Source organism: Chelmon rostratus, chromosome 4 (assembly GCF_017976325.1).
Source record: "Chelmon rostratus isolate fCheRos1 chromosome 4, fCheRos1.pri, whole genome shotgun sequence".
Taxonomy (NCBI): Eukaryota; Metazoa; Chordata; class Actinopteri; order Chaetodontiformes; family Chaetodontidae; genus Chelmon; species Chelmon rostratus.
Genome location: NC_055661.1, coordinates 2,164,529 through 2,183,006, shown reverse-complemented (window position 1 = coordinate 2,183,006; position 18,478 = coordinate 2,164,529). Strand labels below are relative to the sequence as shown.

Below are 18,478 nucleotides of genomic sequence, written 5' to 3'. Positions count from 1 at the left end.
TCTTGTGACCCCCCTCCCTCAGAGATGACTCCCTGGTTGTGAATCACAACAATGTACAAAAAAAGAGTTTCTCAGTTCTAATTAAACATGACACAATAGTTCATCCATAAAAGCCTCCCACATTGAATTTTCATATTTTCTGTATGATATAAATATATAAATAGCTGCACATAAATATTGATTTTTGTTGTTTGGGTAGTGTGAGTGCATGAGACAGTGACTGGAAGCATGTGTCTCACACCAAAAACATGACAGAGGCCAAAATTTATTTTCTGTTTTTCCAGTCTCAAAGCTCTCTACATTCACTCATTCATACCCTGGTGGCAGGGGCCACCATGCAAGGTGCCACCTGCTCACACGGAGTGGTACCCAGCCACACACACACACACATACTCACACACTTGATGGCACAGCATTAGGACTAATTTGGGTTTCAGAGTCTTGCCCAAGGACACTTGTAGAGTGAAACTGCTGACCTGATTAGTGGATGACCGCTCTACCTCCTGAGCCACAGCCGCTAGAACCCTGCAGCAGTACTGTCTGATTGCTAAATGAATTATTGGCTTGTTAGCTCATTAACAGTTTGTTGAGGATGACTGAGCTCCAACTCAAGAGTTTTGGAGTAAATATTAGTGAACTGGAGACACTGTGTCACAGTAACCTACATTTAGAAATTAATCTGCTTTACCAGACTATTCGCTTTGACTTCAGCCGTGTCATCAGAAGCTACACACCATAAATCAGATCAGATGAAAAGTCTGTACAAAGATGAGCAGTAACTACATGAAAAAGTAAAGAGATTGCTGTAGTATTCTGTACTACAAACGTACTAAAAGCGCATACGTACACAGTGAACAGCAGGAGCAAATCATTTCATTTGATTTATTATTTTATATTTATTAATGTATTTCATTTATTATGGATCCAAACTGAAGCTTGTATTATGATGGATTATCACATCCCTGACCAAGGTCAGTGTTGGAGTGCATTCTATATAAGTGTGATAACACCAGCAGCTACTTGTTTTTATGGTGATTAATGAAGAAAGCAAGTGATTGAAAGCCTGGACAAGACACAACTGGACAGAAATGGGAATTAAGGGTTTGCGTAATATATAAAAAAACAAGAAGACAAAGAAATCCTGATGACTGGGACAAACCACAGCCACAGCAGTGTTACAGTTTGCAGTCACTGGGTGTCAGACTGCTGATAATTGACAGTACATGAAGACAAGGCTGGGCTGGTTCTTTGATATATCATGTCTCAAATCAGACATATCAGCAATAGAAGTGGTGTAAAAATGGCTTTGATAAATTCTTCAACATGCAGGTTCTGTCAGCTGTGTCTCTGCCAGCCATTAATTAACAATCAACTCTACAGTCAGTCAGTAATGGCAAATAGAACATTCTTGACATGAGTGCACACATAAAGTATTTATTTCATTTAAATCAAAAACCAATAAGCCAAAATATACTAAAAAGAGTTTCTCTTTCACCTACTTTTTTTTTTTTTTGTCGGTATGTTTGGTGATTTGTAGCCCACCCCAACAACACACCTGATGGCACAACTAGGAATCACATCTAACCCAAAGCACCAACCAACCTTTTCTATTCATGATAAAGCCAGTCGGCAGTCCTCCATCTACACTCTTTAATGCATCTAATTAACCATGAGTGTAGTGTAAGTCTAGATGAAATGACTCAAATGTTGGGAAATTCCAGTCGGGACTGTGGGTGCAGATTGTGCAGAAATGGAACAATTACACTACATGCAATAAAAATAAAACAACCTGAGGAATTTGTTCCATCACCTATAACACAGTCACATCATACAACATGATGAGTGCAGATGCTGTAATTATGTTTCTAAATAGACGCATAATGCCCCTTATTTTAATGCAGTTGTGAAAAGGAGTCGTCCCTTGTAGTAACAAACTCACAGACAATTAGCCCCAACCCTGCTGTTCCCCTCAGCTCGACTCAACTTTTTATGTCTTGGACCTCATTGTTTTGGTTTGTCAGCCTGCAAATTCTGGTCTCATAAACCTTGTTTCCAACAACAGCAGGCAGCTGCTTTCAGTGTAAAAGCTCTGATACACCCACTGTACACCACCTGCCCAGCACCAAACAGCTCTCTCTGAAAGAGACTGACGGACTGTGAGACAGACATTCACCAGCTGGACAGCACTCCAAATGAACAGCCCAGTATCTCTTGGAAATGCATCTGTGTTAGACATTTTGCACCTTAAGGTTTATGGCCAAAGCTAACGCGCCGTGTCAGTGCGTGAGCTGGTGTGGCCGTCGTGTAGCGAGCTGGAAAGAATGGGTGCTTTTTAATTGACTATAACCATCATCTTTCCTTAACCTTAGCCGAATGTTGAAGTTGCCTTAACCTGATCATACCTCAGTCATAGTTTGTTTGCCATTACTGTGATCTTTCCACAACCTTAAGCACATTGTAGGCACCAAGCACAGATGTTGAAAGTGAATAATTAAAAAAGCCCATAACATGCAGAATAGTCAAAGGTTTTTTTGAATGCTGATATTGTGCCACAACATTCCCATTAACACTTTTATGAGGTTGCTATATGTCAGTGTTGCGTTCAGGAGCTTGTTCCCCAAGTGGTGAAAAAATCAATCGCAGCTTGAACTACTGAAAATGTTAGATAAATGTGACTCAGAGCCATAATCCATAACTCAGTTTATCATTCAGTACAATTACATTCAGAAATCCACTGTCAGGACATAGCGTCTCGTGAACAAGTATATTTAATAGATGTTGCTTATCTATTACTCCTGAGGTAACTGTGACAATTAATCGTGAAATGGATCCCAGGTTACTGTCGGCCATTTTTAACAGCGACTGCCGAAAGGAACTGAGGGCCTCGGATACTGCCACACTCTGTTTATCACTGTGATGAATCCTGGGGTCTCAGCCCCTTCCAGCATTGCGATCGATTTCCTCCAGAAACTAGACTTATGTCATTTACTCCTCCAGGGTCATACTCAGTGCATGAACACACACCCGTTATACTTTCAGCATCATATAACCTGATACCAGACTGCCTAAACATCTCAGGTTTCCACCTCAAAGATTTCCCCGAAGCGTTTTCCAGAGGGATCCTTTGGTGCGTGCTGCGGTGTGGCTCCAGCCCAGAGGAAAATGGAGAGGAAGAGGAGATGTGTGTGTGTGTGCTCGTGACAACTCTAAATGCCTTTGAGCAGGATAAAAGGTTTATTTCACATGAAACTCCTTTAGTCCGCAGATTGGCGCTCTTTATCCAGGGCCATGTAGGAATTCAGGAGGTGGTAATGGAGGATTTTGAGGGGGAGCAAAGGAGCAGGAGGAGGGAGCAGCCCTGTGAATGGCTTCATTAACACGGAGGAGATGGGTTCATTAACACCCAGCAGCCCTTCTTAAAAGGAGAGCCCCACTGGTAGACTAGGGAGGAACAAGGCATGCTACGTGTGTGTGTGTGTGTGTGTGCGCGTGTGTGTGTGTTGGCAGGTGCAGGAGGTGATAATTGGTAGTAGTCTCATGTTTGCTCAGGCACAGATCTAAAAGTGGAGATCTTCACTGTCTCATTGGCTTTGAGACTCAAGATTCCCCCGTGGCTGTCTGTGTGTGTCTTTGTCTCTTCTCTCTTTTTTCTGCCGTTTTTCTCTCCGTCTCTCTTTGGCTGTTCTGCGTCCAACCCTCCCTTTCTCTCTAATGGGGACTAGACAGACTTGTGTGCCGAATTTTAACTGGTATTTGGCTTGAAGCGCGGTCATGCACAAATGGAGGAACACTTGCTGGTGTACAGTATGCGGCAGTTCACAAAACTTCTCTGGCTTCTCTGCAAAAAATGTGCTCTAAAATAATGTGATGATTAGTTTATGATTCAGTTAACAATTTGCATTTTTTTATTGTGTATGTATGTGTATGTATGTACTGTATGTACAGCATGTGTGTATGTGGACAAAACTGTGCTTTTGCCACACAGTCGCTGTTTTCAGCTTCACAAATGTATGGATTTTCTCCTTTCTGTGTTTTGGATCACAGTAAACCGAAAACAAGATATTTGATTTGGACTCTGGAAACATTTTGTTGTTGTTGTTTTTTTTGGATTTTTTAAGGCAAATTAATAGACTGATTAAATTTAAGAATGAAAATGTTAGTTGCACTCCAGTTGCATTGCAGTACAGTTGAAAGTGCACTGATTTAACACGGTCCGCACAATAATGGCAAAATTACACCATGAATCTGACCAAAGTCATCTTTTGGTACATGAAAAAGATAAGTAGACTGACCTGATGTTGGACACCAACTCTTGCTACAGTCACATTTCTGTCAGTACTTAAACACTGTTGTGGTGTGATACCCAGCCCTACATGATGTTTATTGCATCATATTACCTAATTCAAGTAAGTGTGGTAAGTATTTCTGAGTGTGAGCTTCATGTCTTTGCCATCTCCGGACACTCCTCAGTGTTTGTTCCCAGTCACCTCCTCAACCACACTCCAGCTTATCAGTGACGGGAGGCTGGCGGGGTGGATCAGCCTCAACATGGCTGCTGTGTGCTCCTCTAAGCCACTCGACTAATCTGACAGTCTGTTTGCATGTCTAATGTGTGTGTGTAGCGTGATTAGAGACAGATCAATGCAGGGATTGATCAGAGCCTTAACAAACATAACATTAAGAATTGATAATGTGTGGATGTGAATGCTGATTGTTGTGGATTATTTGCTCAGACAGCTCAGTCTTAAGACTGCATACAGTGGAAAGGAGCCAGGCAGTTTAAACTGAAGGCCTTCCATTCCCTCTGATTCACAATGAGGAACATCGCTGAGGTGTTCAGGACCCTTTAACTAAAGAGCTGTTGTCTTTGTTTGAAATGAAAAAGCTCTCAAGGCCCAAATATCCGTCTGAAACAAGCCTGAAACTCAATTAGGCCAGTAAAATTATTATTAGTATTAATTATTTAATGTACTGGCAGGAGATTATGGCTGTTATTCACCTTCAGAGTAATTATCCAGCTTCTGTTGTGCTGTTATAAATGGACAGTTTCTGGAATCTCTCTATTAAAAATGAAATTGGAAACATACTTTGTGACCACAGGCCCAGTGGCCAGCCTGATTTCTCCAGGGGCTATTTTGTGGTTCCACACTGGCGCTGCTACAATTAGATAAAGCAGTATAATGAAGTAAATCTCATTTAGCTGTGAGAGTCCACCAAGACAATCAGCAGTTGTCGCAGATCTGCGCTACAGATATCGATTGTCTGTCCAACACTGTAGGAATAACAGATGGGAGCTCTGGTTAAGATGAGGCTTTCCTTAAACCACTTCAATATGCACTCTGCCTGCCTGAGCTCACTCTGTGTGTCTGTGTGTGTGTGTGTGTATTACTCATGTTGTAGGGACATAAATCTATTTACACAGTCACATTGTCTTGTGGGGACTAAATGCAAGTCCCCATGACTTACAGTAACTCATTAAATGTTAGGGTGAAGCCGGGTTATGGTTAGGCATGCTGTGGTTATGTTTGGAGTAAGTCTCCAGGAAATGAATGTAAGTCCATGTAATGTCCTTTAAAGTGATGGAAATACGACTGTGTGTGTGTGTGTGTGTGTGTGTGTGTGCGTGTGCGTGCATTAAATAGAAAATCCACCGTAAAGCAGATTTATATCGCATTCATAAAGCAGATTTATATCTCTGAGCAAGTCAGCGCTTCGGTGTGATTGTGTTAATTTATGCTGATGCACCACAACACGATGCAGTCAGATACAATACGCTATGATACGAATCACTGTACGATGCAAAACAACAGGATGCGATACAATGCACTGTGATATAACATTTAACAAAGACATCATAGGCATAACATAATGCACATGGCAGGACTCCCCATCTCTGTGGGGGCCGGGCGGCGACTTCGGGAAAATAAACACTTGGTTAAGGTTGGGGAAAGATGAAAGATCAGAAAGTGAACATTAATTGTGAGTCTGTAATGTGAATGATCTAGTGCAAGAAAGTCTCAGTAGAGCCTACATGAAAGAAGCACCTCTTCCTGCATCGTGGACACTGGCATTGGATGTAAACTGCGAGGTATAGAATTGTCCAATATGAACATCATTTTTCGAGACGCTGTGCTGCTCTACAAATAGGGCTGCGGAATGGGGTCAATAATTCAGGGCCCTTCACGGTGCAAATGACCCAATAACTGTGCGCCAAAGTTATTTAATTCAAGTAACTGCCAGGGCAGTTACCAGCTTTGGCCCATTTGTAATCCTACCATGATACAGGATAAAACCATACACGCAAATCAGTAGGTTGAAAATCGCCCTTGCATGGTGAATATAGCAATGACACAAAATTGGCCCGAAGCCAAAGACAAGGGGCTTTTTTTGGTCTGGTAACCCAACAGTAATACACCTAACAAATAACACTGGCTCAAAACAACCGATTTACCCAGTACAAAACTCAGAACTTTTCAGTGTGTTAGATATATGATATCATAAATGACAGTGTGTTTGGGTTTATGATTTGATACACAATTCAGTGTAATGGCGCAGCATAACACAGGCATTACCGTGCACTGAAATATGTTGCAATACAACCTGATGATAAGTGACACAAGACTAAACAATATTTGTGGAAAGAATAGCTAATCCACTTATTTGAGTTGGTAAATTATATGTGCTGTCACTTTATTACACCATCAGTTGGCTCTAGTGCCAGTCTACAGTAACCACTGCAACAGGCGTCTTTTGCATTTTCGGACAAAACCACACAAAAGACATTATGCATGAAATAGTGAGCATGAATGTACAAGAGACACCCAGAAACACCAGCATGCTCCTCAAACAGGAACCAGTCTGTATGATACAGACATTTCAGGGGTTGGGTGGTGATATCAGTAGTAGATGGCCTTCTTCAGAATTGTGACATTAATAAACTTTTCACTTTAATATAGATTTCCACCTATTAAAATCACAGGGGAAATGTGACTAAAAGCTGGAAATATGAATATGTGTGCTACAAGAAAAAAACCCCATAGTCATATTGCAGTTGTACTGTCTCTAAGATGATTAAACATGTATGAATAGCAGCATGTGGAAAACAACCCAGTTTCTTTGAAAATCTGCCTGTGTGCTGGACAGCAGCCAGGAGTGTTTAAGGAGAGATCGTTCCCTTCGACACATATCCAAGAGCATTAAGGCTGCCAGCTGTGGAGCAGGAAGGCATGGTGGGTCAGTAAATGGAAGGAGCTGTGAACAACAGGTGATGATAGTGGTTGAGCCGTGGCCTCTTCAGCTCTATTGCCTGTGATCCATCCATCAGCCCTGTGCTGTCTTCACATGGTAATACCCTGACAGAGTGTGTAATGCAGGTATAGGACTGCAGAGCTCTGACTCTTTCAGTCTGACTACCAACTCAGCATTCACTCTGCCTGTGTGGGTTTTTGAACAGCATATTGGCCTTTCAGGGCTGTAGCTGATTGATTTTGCATGCTTCCCAGTGTTATCTCTCTCAGGAGGGGCGGGGGTGAGTGGTGCAGCTCCGCCCACTGAGGACAGAGGAAAACACTGGCTTTATGAGCAGGGGCAGTTGCTGGGACAAAGCAGGGCAATAGCCAAGGGAAATCAGGGTGGCGCTAAGAAACCATGTGCATTCCACTAGTGAGTATTGTTTTTTTTCACAGAGAGGTTTTAAATTCAGGGTGGGGGAACACCACATAGTTCATATTTTAGGTCATTTCTCTGAAGAACTGCATCGTGATGTTCGAATACCAGAGCCAGGAAAGAAAAGCAAGACAAAAACAACTGGTGCAGAATAAAAAATTAAGAAAAAAGTATCCACAGGTTCTTCTAAAGCCTCCCAATTCCATTCTGAAGCTCAGTTATCAATGACATGTGTGTTTGAGCTGTACAGTAACACAAAGACATGGAGCAAGGGGAAACATCTCCTACCTCCATCCCATCTCCATCAAATGTGAACAGAAAATCTTCCTTTCAGCTGTCTTATTGAGGTGTTTTATAGAAATGGTAGGTCAGAGCAGTTAGCATTTTGTATATTCTCAAACAATCTGTCCATTGTTTTAGAATGACTCAATTAACTGTTTATTGTATAAACTAAAATTATGAACACTGTCATTGTCTCTCTGACTTACAGTCCAAAACCCAAAGATGCTTTCAAGTCTTGAGAATATGTCCCATCACTAACATCCTTTCCATATGATTTAAGCACAGTATTAGATGTCCTGAAGGAAAACATTGCTAGTTAATATAAATCAATGGAGTAAAACAGAAATACTGAAGTATAATAAGCAGGATGAGGGCCAACACATTTGTTAAAATTACATTTGTGTCATGATACATAGTCAGATCTAAAAGAACCACCCAGCTCTACTGCTGAGAAAACTAGCACATGATGTACAAAATGTCAGTTTCTAGTGTCTTAGATAAGCTGTCGTTGTAAATGACACGGCAGGACCTGGCAGGAGCATCTTCATTTAATTTAAATTCAGGAAATATTATTCTCTCTATATTCTCCGTCTGCATGGGTTGGGTTGACAGAGAGAAGAAGGAAGTTGGCCTCTGGCTTCGCTCCTAGACAGAGTTTATCTAGCAACACCCAGCTGTCACTAAGAGACACACACACACACACACACACACACACACACACACACACGCACGCATTGAGAATGCCGTGAGCATCAAAGTTCAGCAGTGTTTGTGAGTATTTAGCAGACAGAAAATTGTTTATGAAGATTCACTAGTGAGGCTTTAATCCTTTTTAGTTCTCTTTGTTGTCTTTTAATCTTTCTCAAGTCTGTGTGTGTGTGCGTGTGTGTGTGTGTGCGTGGGTGTGTGCGTGTGTGCAGTTCCACATGTGCCTTCATTTGTGTGTGTTCATTTATGTAAATGTGTGTGTCCTTTTATCCGCAAGTGTGTTAAGCATATCACAGCTCATCTCCAGCTGGGGCTCCACACCATGTCACAGGATTGTGGCTTTGCCTGTTAGCCTCCCGTCTGTTTAACATTTTACCTTCATACCTGAATGTTGAGTTTAAAATGCGTACAAATAAAGATCCAGCGCTCGTCAGAGTAGACGGGATAAAACCCCTCAGGTCAAAGTCTGCATCCGTCCCACTTCGATCACATCATGTTGGCCTCACAGCGCCCTGCAGACACATCATGGACACACTGCTTCACTGTCATGACCTCGGTTGATGTTTGCCAGTCTTTGTGTGGACAGTCCAACAACATCACGGTCACTGATGTTAATCATTAACATGCAGTCGGCTACGTTAGTTATGCACCTTGACTCTTTGGTGGTAAGGATCTTCTGGAAACGTTCAGGTGTGGACGGTGCCCCCTAGCGCCATCATCAGGTCAACACTTGAATGTGTCCAGTCCTTTAGTTTATGAGCAGATACCTGCAAAACAAACGACATTCCCGTCAGCCTCAGCTGTGTTTTGTGTTTGCTACCAATTAGCAAATGTTAGCATGCTGACACAGTAAACTCAGGTGGTGAACATGTCAAACATGATACCTGCTAAACATCTAAGCATTGTCATTGTGAGCATGTTAGCGTTGATATTAGCATTTAGCACAGAGCACCGCTGTGCCTAACTACAGCCTTAAACAGCTGCCAGTAAACTGATTGTAGCATAGCCTTTAATGAAATGTACTGTACGTCATTTTGATTTGGGGTGAGGTAAAAAAAAGTTTCATGGGCTTCATGCAGCATATTTGACTTCGAATTTTGAGCTCAAAATTCTCTTTGATTGGAAAAGATTTGTAGTGTAAAGATCTGTGCACAACCTCGGATCAGTAAATGCAGAGCTAACAGAGTGGGTAAGCACTTGGATGTTCTGTTTGCTGTTATGTTTCACTAAGTGGAACTCTTGAGACAGGGCCCTTGGAAAACTGTCACAGACGGCAAATAGAATCAACCTTTAAGTGTTTAGCGTCCTCTCAGTGTCTTGTTGTTGAGCAGGAAACTCTGGCAAGCTTTTTGAGAGTTTATAGAAAACTACAAGCTGCCAGACATCCGGAGTCATTGTTCCCATGTTTGTTTACAGCAAGAGAGATCAAGCACAAATAAAATCAGCTGTAAATACTAAATCAAATTTGTTTTGAGGAATTTGCCAGAAGCTTTGTTTTGCTTATTACCTCTGAGTTTATCAGGATTTTTTGGTCAGCTGGTTTTTCCCATCAAATGTCTTGACTAGTGAAATCATCCCAGAGTTAAACATGTAATGATTGAGTCTTCACCTGCCCTGAGGCTCTGCGAACCATTCAGACTGTTTCATTAGGCTGCATGTCAGTGGAGAGTTTTGGCCCACTGTGGCCTAAATGTCATTTTCAAGGCCTTTATTCTGATATGACTCACGATCTGAGGAAGACACTGTGCTCTTCTCAGTTCTGAGGCTTGAAAAGGTTATTATTTAGGAATATTGGTAGCTTCAGTCCAAATAAATCCTAAACACTTGTAACGGTCATTTTATCTATTGCTCTGTCCTGTTCTCTGTCCCGGCATCTTTTCTCCAAACCCTTTAGTCTCCATCTTCCTTATCATGATGTAAGGCTTATAGCATGGAGGTGTGTGTGTGTGTGTGTGTGTGTGTGTGTGTGTGTGTGTGTGTCCACCGTTATGAGCCTTTTTTCCCAGCAAAGATATTGATCAGATCCCGGTAGTGCATTGCTCAAGCTGTGCTTGTGTGGCACGTTCAGGACTGGGAAGGGTTTTTTGGAAAGACCCCCCCACTCCTCATTACGGATTCAATGTATTCATTTATCTTCTTGCTCTTTTTCTGCCAGTACTTTGTCTCAAAATGTAACTTGTGATAATAGCTCTATAAATTCTAACCATTAACCACTAACCATTCTGAATGTACAATGAAGCACCGAAGCCTCATCAATGCTTTTGCATGTCAGTTTATCGACCGTAATCGAGTTATCACAGACATATTGTTATCGGTGTATGTGTTAGCAGAATTTGTACAGCTTCCTTTATGTGCCTCAGCTGCTGGAAGAATCAGGTTTTTATTTGAGACAGACATCTATGAGCCACACACATCATATTTGACACACAGCATTTAGAAATACAAAAACACACAAGCAACCTCCAGAAATGAAATTATGATGAAAAATGTTTATCAGAGTAATTTATAACATGGCACCAAGTTGCAGACATTGGAAATACGCATGGAAACATGTAGACAAGACTAACTTATGTCCCAGTCCCCAGTCCACATTAAGGAAGTAGAGTAGCTGCTCACAGCTGGAAATTAGAATTAAAATGAAACTTAAAATTAATCAGGGGTGTGTGCCCCAGTTCCCTCTATATTGCCAGTGGGGGGTGTTAAACCAGACAGTTCTAACATCATGTAGCAGCATGAGTGTTTTTGAACATGACCATGGATTATATATAAGCATTTACACTGAGCTGGTAGAGACCATCAGAGAGAGTGGAAGGTGTTGTAGCTGGAGGGAGGGGTGGGCACTGGAGGAAGTTTTTCCTTCTTTATGGGAATCCATCAGTGTGGTGAGACAGCTCCAAAAAATCTCGGAAAGAAAATCATTTTTATGTGTCTTTGTGAAGCCTGATTGGTCAGTAGCTTTCCAAAGTTACAGATTGACATCCAGCATGTTGATGTTTTTGTAAACTAAACGTCCTGTAGGAACACTAAATGTATGTGCAAAGGTTTGTGCCAATCCATCCAGTAGATAAGTGAAAACTTCAGGCCATTAGCATTCATCCTCGGGAGACCATGAAACCTATACCAAATTTTAAGCCATAGAATAGTTGTCGAGATGTTTCACTATGGACCAAAGTGGTGGACAGACAAACAGAGAGACAGACATTGCCATCCGTAGAGCCATGGCTCTAACATGGCTGAAAAGTGTAAATCATTAAATATTTCTGGAAGCTGTTTATTTATTGCTGACTACCTGGGGCTTTGGGCTACAATCATTTGTCAAGGGTAATAAATGAAATATTACAAAGACCAAATATCATTTTATTTTTCAGTTTGTATTTCTGATCTTGTAACAGTTTCTACCTTCATAATGTAACTGCAGCATACCTCTTCCAATAACTGAGCCCATGTGCTGAAAAGACATCATATAAATTACCTTTCAGTTCTGATTTGATACAAGTGTAGAAAGCAATCGAACGACCCAATAATAGAAATATAAACTAGTGGACAACACAATCTCAGCACAAGGTCCATTCAGTGGCTGTTCTGCAGCTTTGATATTTGACATGATGAGTTATCATGCAATTGTGTCCTTTTTTTTTGAGCACTTTAAGAACTTCTAAGGTTGAGATTGCTGTTTCTAGAATCAAGACAAAATTTCCAGTTTGCAAAACAATCTCACCATGAAGTCCACTTAGCAGCTGTTGTGTAGCCTTTGAATGAGTTTCCTGTAAACAGAACGAAAACACAGTAAAAAGAGAAGAAATACTAACCGATTTGTATTGTTTGTGTATAAACAAAATATTTTTTATTATTTATTTTTAAAAAAACTTATCATGATATAAAGAATGTGTTGCTTAAGCAGCACAATCGGATAGGACAAAGTCAAACTTTGTGATCTGACTGTTCTGCCACTGCAGCCCCTTCAGGTTGTAGCTCCCTGAGCTGTTGATGTTGTTGCGTGTCATGTAACCCTGGATGTTTTTTTCATCTTGCATGTTTTTGTGTTGTGCTGTCTGAATATGAGAGGCTGAATTTGTAACCACCTGCTGCTGCCCAGCAACATCTGAAAGCCCTGCGCTTAGTTCTGCCCCAGTTCCCTCTATATCGCCAGTGGGGGGGTGTTAAACCAGACAGTTCTAACATCATGTAGCAGCATGAGTGTTTTTGAACATGACCATGGATTATATATGAGCATTTACACTGAGCTGGTAGAGAGCATCAGAGAGAGTGGAAGATGTTGCAGCTGGAGGGAGGGGTGGGCACTGGAGGAAGTTTTTCCTTCTTTATGGCAATCCATCAGTGTGTTCAGTGGTGAGACCAGTGTTTCAAACATCGGCTCAGAACCCAAACCGAATCGATTGGCAGACAGGGTGTGAAAGTCCTATTGGTATAAGTTTGAAAGATTTTGTCCTTCAGAGGGGAGTCCACATATATTGCACATGAAGATCAGTTTACTTTTTATGTGGAGTAATACTGAGCCAGTGAAAACAGTGTCTTCTTATTCTTCTTCTGTGGCTCTGGAGCATGGTTTCCAGGTAGCATTGATGATGTAATTGGGATGTCATTAACTCAGCTTGGCCCTAAGCTGTCTCTGAGAACAGAAAGCCTTTGTTACAAACTGGGGGCAGAGAGATTAAAACAAGGGGATGTTTACTGGGCAGTAGTGGTCTAATGAAATACTCCAGATGCGTTGAAGAGAAATGTAGGATTCAGTGATTTGGAGATTCAGCCAAAGTAGAGAGAAGAAAATCAGGATATAAAAAATCTCAGATAGACACTTTGATTTCGACCATTCTCTTTCATGTCCCTCAACTTGTCTTAATTGTATCTACATGAAGAATGTTTCCAACCAACTGTTAATCATAAAACTTACTGAGCACGTTCATGTTCCCTTTCCATTTTAGAATCTCTCCTGCTAACACCATCAACTTGTCTACTCTATATATAAAATGTAATCAGGATGAGGATAAGAATGCAACGTGCTGATCACATTTATGCAAGTAATAAACCCCTTTTGGTTTTAATAACCCCATTCCCTTTCCAGTAGCATCACCCTGTTCACCCTGAGTTTGTCTGGCAAGCGATACAGAAGTATCCACTGCTGTACCACTAGATTACAGAGCAGCTTCTATCTTCAGGCTGTGAGACTCCTCCACTCTACCTCATCCTCTGCACTCCACCTTAAAAATAGTTTTTCTTGTGTAGCATCAAGAGACTACAACTTGCATTTGGTTGTTCAACTCTGTGTTGTTGAATGTCAGGGGTTCTGAAACTTTTCTGGTTTGCGATGCCCTAAAACACAGTGACTTCCACCCTGTCAAGGCATGCATATGGTGAACAGCTCAACCAGGAAATGATTCAGCCTTTTTTCAGCTTGTTTGATTTGATTCATCATCACAAAAGGCCTGGAGGCTGAAAACTCTTTAATATTTCACAAGAAAAAAAATGACATTATGTGAATTTATAGAGTAGACATAAGTTTTTCTATCTCATTACATTATTTCACAGAGGGCTCAGGGCTTAGACTGAAGAGAGCTGGTTTCAGTGGAGACCTTCACTTTCCTATTATCTATATTGTGTTGTGTCTTCTGTGGAGCAACTTATTTCTTTGTCTCAATAGTGGTCAGTGTAAAGGTATTGAAAAGTTCCTGTGAAACTGAATTAAACCCACTACAGTATGAACCTTGTTCATGTCTGAGTTAAAATCTTGCAGAAACAAGACGGGGACTTGAGGTTTCCTTTTGAAACTTCACATAATTGTGACTCAAAAAATCTAGAAAATATGATAAAGAAATAAGAAAATCAGATTTTTCCTTGCACAACAATATAATTTTGTCAGTGTTAAAACACAGTCAAAGAAAGAATCATAAATAGGGGGCTTGCTGCACACTAGAATACTCAGTTCATCTGAACCAAGTTCAAAGCTGTTATTTATTTAGCCATTTTCTGCAATTGGAAGAGAGACTAAAGCTTTTTGCATATGTCTCATCAGGTTCAATTAGGGGCACAAGTCACATAGTCATATGATCAACCATGTGATCACAAGCTCCACATACATTATTGTGATTAAACTGAAATTTCACGCTGAATACATGGTAGTCTGATGCATTAAAAATAAGGAATATGCACTTATATCTAAGAAACGCAGAAAACGAGTGCAGTCATTTGACTTTCAACTTTGCATTTTTCTTTTTTCCTTTCTGTCAGTCTCTCTTCCTGTCCCTCTTTTCTCTGTCTCATACGTGCTATTTCCATCCAGCCATCAAGCACATTTCAAATCAACTTTTATAACACAACTAAAAATAAACTGTGAATGAGGTGTGTTTCCATCAGCTGAAGAAAAGTGAATAAATTAGCACAACTCGAGCTGAGTAGTGTTTGTTTATGAGAGCCAGTTTTATTTGAGATCTGGTTGCTGGTTTGCAAAAATGTCAGGATTTTCTAAGATGGCAATGTGTCTGTGTGTCTGCTGCTTGGTCAGTCCACCACTTACTGTTGAGGATGAAGCATCACGACAACTGGATTGCCTTGAAGTTTTGTACAGGAATGAATGGTTTGCAGACAATGCATAGGTACAGTCCTGTTTATTAGCTAAGAATGTAGCCTACAGAACACACAGGTAATGTTAGCAGGTTTCAGTGTCTCTGTCTTTTTCACCAGTGGAGATGGGAAATGTAATGATTGACAGATTATATCAGCTGTATTTAATTAACCCTAATGTTGTAACTTGGTAACACGTCAACATGAAAGTCTTCTCTGATGCCAATGTGCTCTCTGCAAGCTGGTGTCAGTACTCAAGATCATTTGTGAGGAAAAGAAACACCACTGTCACAGTGCTCGAAGGCTGTTTCTACACCTCATATAGACTACAGTGAATTAGTACAGGATCACTGCTTTCTTAGTCAAAAGCAGATATTACAGATATAAACTGCATTTTTGAGCTTCAATGCTTTAGAATTTAAGGTACTTTTAATTGTTGAAAGCTGAACTTCCATCCATCCATCCATTCTCTTCCGCTTATCCGGGGCCGGGTTGCGGGGGCAGCAATCTAAGCAGGGAAGCCCAGACTTAATGGGATGAGATTCGAAAGGATTCTGTTTTGTTAAGATATTGAACTCCAACTGTAGTGCTGAGACGACCAGTCAGTTAATTTGTCAATTGCCATAAATTTATAATTGATGTGTTATTTATCAAGAAAATGTGGCAAATATTCTTCAGGTTCCACCTTCTCAGATTTCATTATTTGCTGACTTTCGCTATTCTATAATACTGTAAATTGAATATACTGGAACATCAAGTAATTTAAAGATGTCACCTTGGACTCTGGAAACTTGTGAAGAGCATTTGTCATTATATTCTTTTATTTTATAGATTACTTGCTAAATTGTATTCTATAGATTATTCTATGCTAAAATTAGTCCTTGAAGTCATAATGAAGACTTAATCTGAGGCTGTGTTGGACAATATTAAACCAAACTGTCTGTGGAAATCTTATCAAATTCCTCATTTCCAGCCTCCTTCTCTATTATGATATTCCATCACCTGTCAAAAGAAGTAGTTGGACAGAAATCAAAGCTGCAGCCTTCATCTCTCTCTCCTCCAGCTGAGGTGGAAGAAGCCACTCTGGATGCACTGACTTGTTGGTAATGTGCCGACTGTGATGAGCTGACATTTGCCTTTGACAGCTTTGTTTTGCATGAGTGTGCTGTGTCTCCTCAAATCACACTGCGGACAAACTTGCCATGATTTCCGGAGAAATGCAGTCACAGTGCTGCGTACTCCCCCCCAGGGCATCACAAAAGCTATTTCCTCTCTGAAGGTAGGCTATACTTGGCAAAGAGATAAAGAAGACAGAGTTGCAGCGAGAGAAAAGCCTGCTGTTCCTGCTGAAAACTGGTCCCATTTCTGCCCATTTAAGGTTTTACTTCTGCAAATCCCACTTCAGCTTTGGGATTTACAGGCAGGCTAAACTCTCTCTGGCCAGATCCATCGATCTTTGCGCTAATGCTCATCTGAAAGCAAGTCAGGTTTTACATGACTTTTTCTTCACTCTGTTAGTCAGCCATTCATTTTTTTCCCTTTAACCTCTTAAAAGCCTTCTTATCCCTTGGAAAGGAAGAAAGGAAGAAAAACATTTTTTTTCTGCACTATTTGACAGCTATACATACATATTTTGTACCTGCTTGTTTCTTGAAGGTTAAATAATTCAAAGTCAGTATCTTGAGCATCATTTAGTGAACTTTTTATTTTATTTTTTTAATGGAATGGAAGGGGTCATGATTGGTTGACTCCTGGCTGTTGCAGTATGCCGGGCACGTCCAGCTAGAAGGAGACCATGGAGAAGACCCAGAACAGGCTGGGAGATTACACAACCCATCTGGCCACGGAACACTTTGGGATCCCCAGAGAGAAATAGTGAGGGACAGACCCATGGTGTGGGTGTGGCTCAAGTGAAAATCTCAAGACATCTGCAAGTGCAACTGGACTTGCTTTAGATTCCTGTAACATTTCAGGTCTCATTCAAAAGGCTTCTTTAGCTCTGACTGGTGAGGAATCTCAGGTTCCTTTTGTTTAGTTAAGCTTTTAGTTTAGTCCAGTCCAATGATTTCACACTACTCCATTGATCCACACATGGCAGTAAATACACAGCAATGTGCCAACAAAGGCAGGGAAGAACACGGCTTTAAGCTAGTAAACACAGATGTAAATAATTCAGGATTCACACTGTCTGCACGTCTGCTTTGCAAATGTTTTGTGAGGAAGGAATTGTGTTCAATACATACAACAAGTTTTGCTGAGTAACATTGAAGGTAAATATAACTTGTGTTTATTTACAAGAGAACTCTACAGGGCACCTTTGACCTCTGCAGGGCCTTTTGTTGAGGTCACCTGTGGGTTGATAGTCCACCTGGCTGTTATGTGAAGGTGTTGGAATGTTTTCCATCCTGACATGCGTGTGTGTCTGTGTTAAATGTTGACAACATCTTTAGATAGAATAAATGACAGTATGTGAACATGAATCCTCTGGGTGCATGCAGCAGCATGATGACCCATCATCATGCAGGTGATTGATGGGTTTTTTCTCTCAGTCTGATGTCTGTCTCTGTCTTCCTCTCTTAGTGAGCTTCATGGACTGCGGTGGAGGGAGGCTGTGGTTCGAGGTTGGAGATCCTTCTGATTTCAGAGTGAGTGAGGACGGTGTGGTCTACGCCCTGCGGCACCTCAGCCTAGCTGGGAAGGGAAAAGCCATGGTGGTGGTCTACGCTCGAGACTCACAGTCCAAGCAGGTCTGGAAGACCAGAGTCCACCTCCACACACGATCGCAACAGGTAACTTTTGCAGAAGTAGAGAGCTGTTTTCCTGTAGACCCTCTCTAGTTTCCAGCTTTCCAGCTTCTTTACTGTGAATAACCAGAAAGTTGGTCTTCCATCATTACTGTGCCCAACTTTACCACTATGTGCACGCCCAGGTTTGTTCTATCAAGATAGTATGTAGGTACATAAATAGTAGCCTTTTGGGTGAATCTTTTGGTTATTAAATCAATTGATGCAACATGAATGTGAGAAGTTGTTCATTCTTATCAGTGTTAACTTTTATTGAATACCTTGAACTTTCAATCTAAACATAATTTAAAGATGTAACCTTGGGCTCAGGAAGCTTGAGATGGACATTTTTCACTTTTTGGACATTTTGCAGATTAAATGGTTAACAGATGTTGGTTAAAAGGCATGACTGGTCAACAATGCACAGTAACATATTCCAGGAAGGACACCGGGAATGTTAG

At 41.0% G+C, this 18,478-nt stretch overlaps 1 protein-coding gene across 1 annotated transcript in view; it reads left to right on the top strand.

The window, feature by feature from the left end:
- Positions 1 to 18,478, top strand: part of LOC121605055 (cadherin-2-like) — an 86,145-nt gene that overhangs the window by 23,987 nt on the left and 43,680 nt on the right. The window contains exon 3 of the mRNA XM_041934797.1: positions 17,815 to 18,023. Coding sequence (XP_041790731.1) covers positions 17,815 to 18,023 — 209 coding nt within the window. The remainder of the gene's footprint in view (positions 1 to 17,814; positions 18,024 to 18,478) is intronic.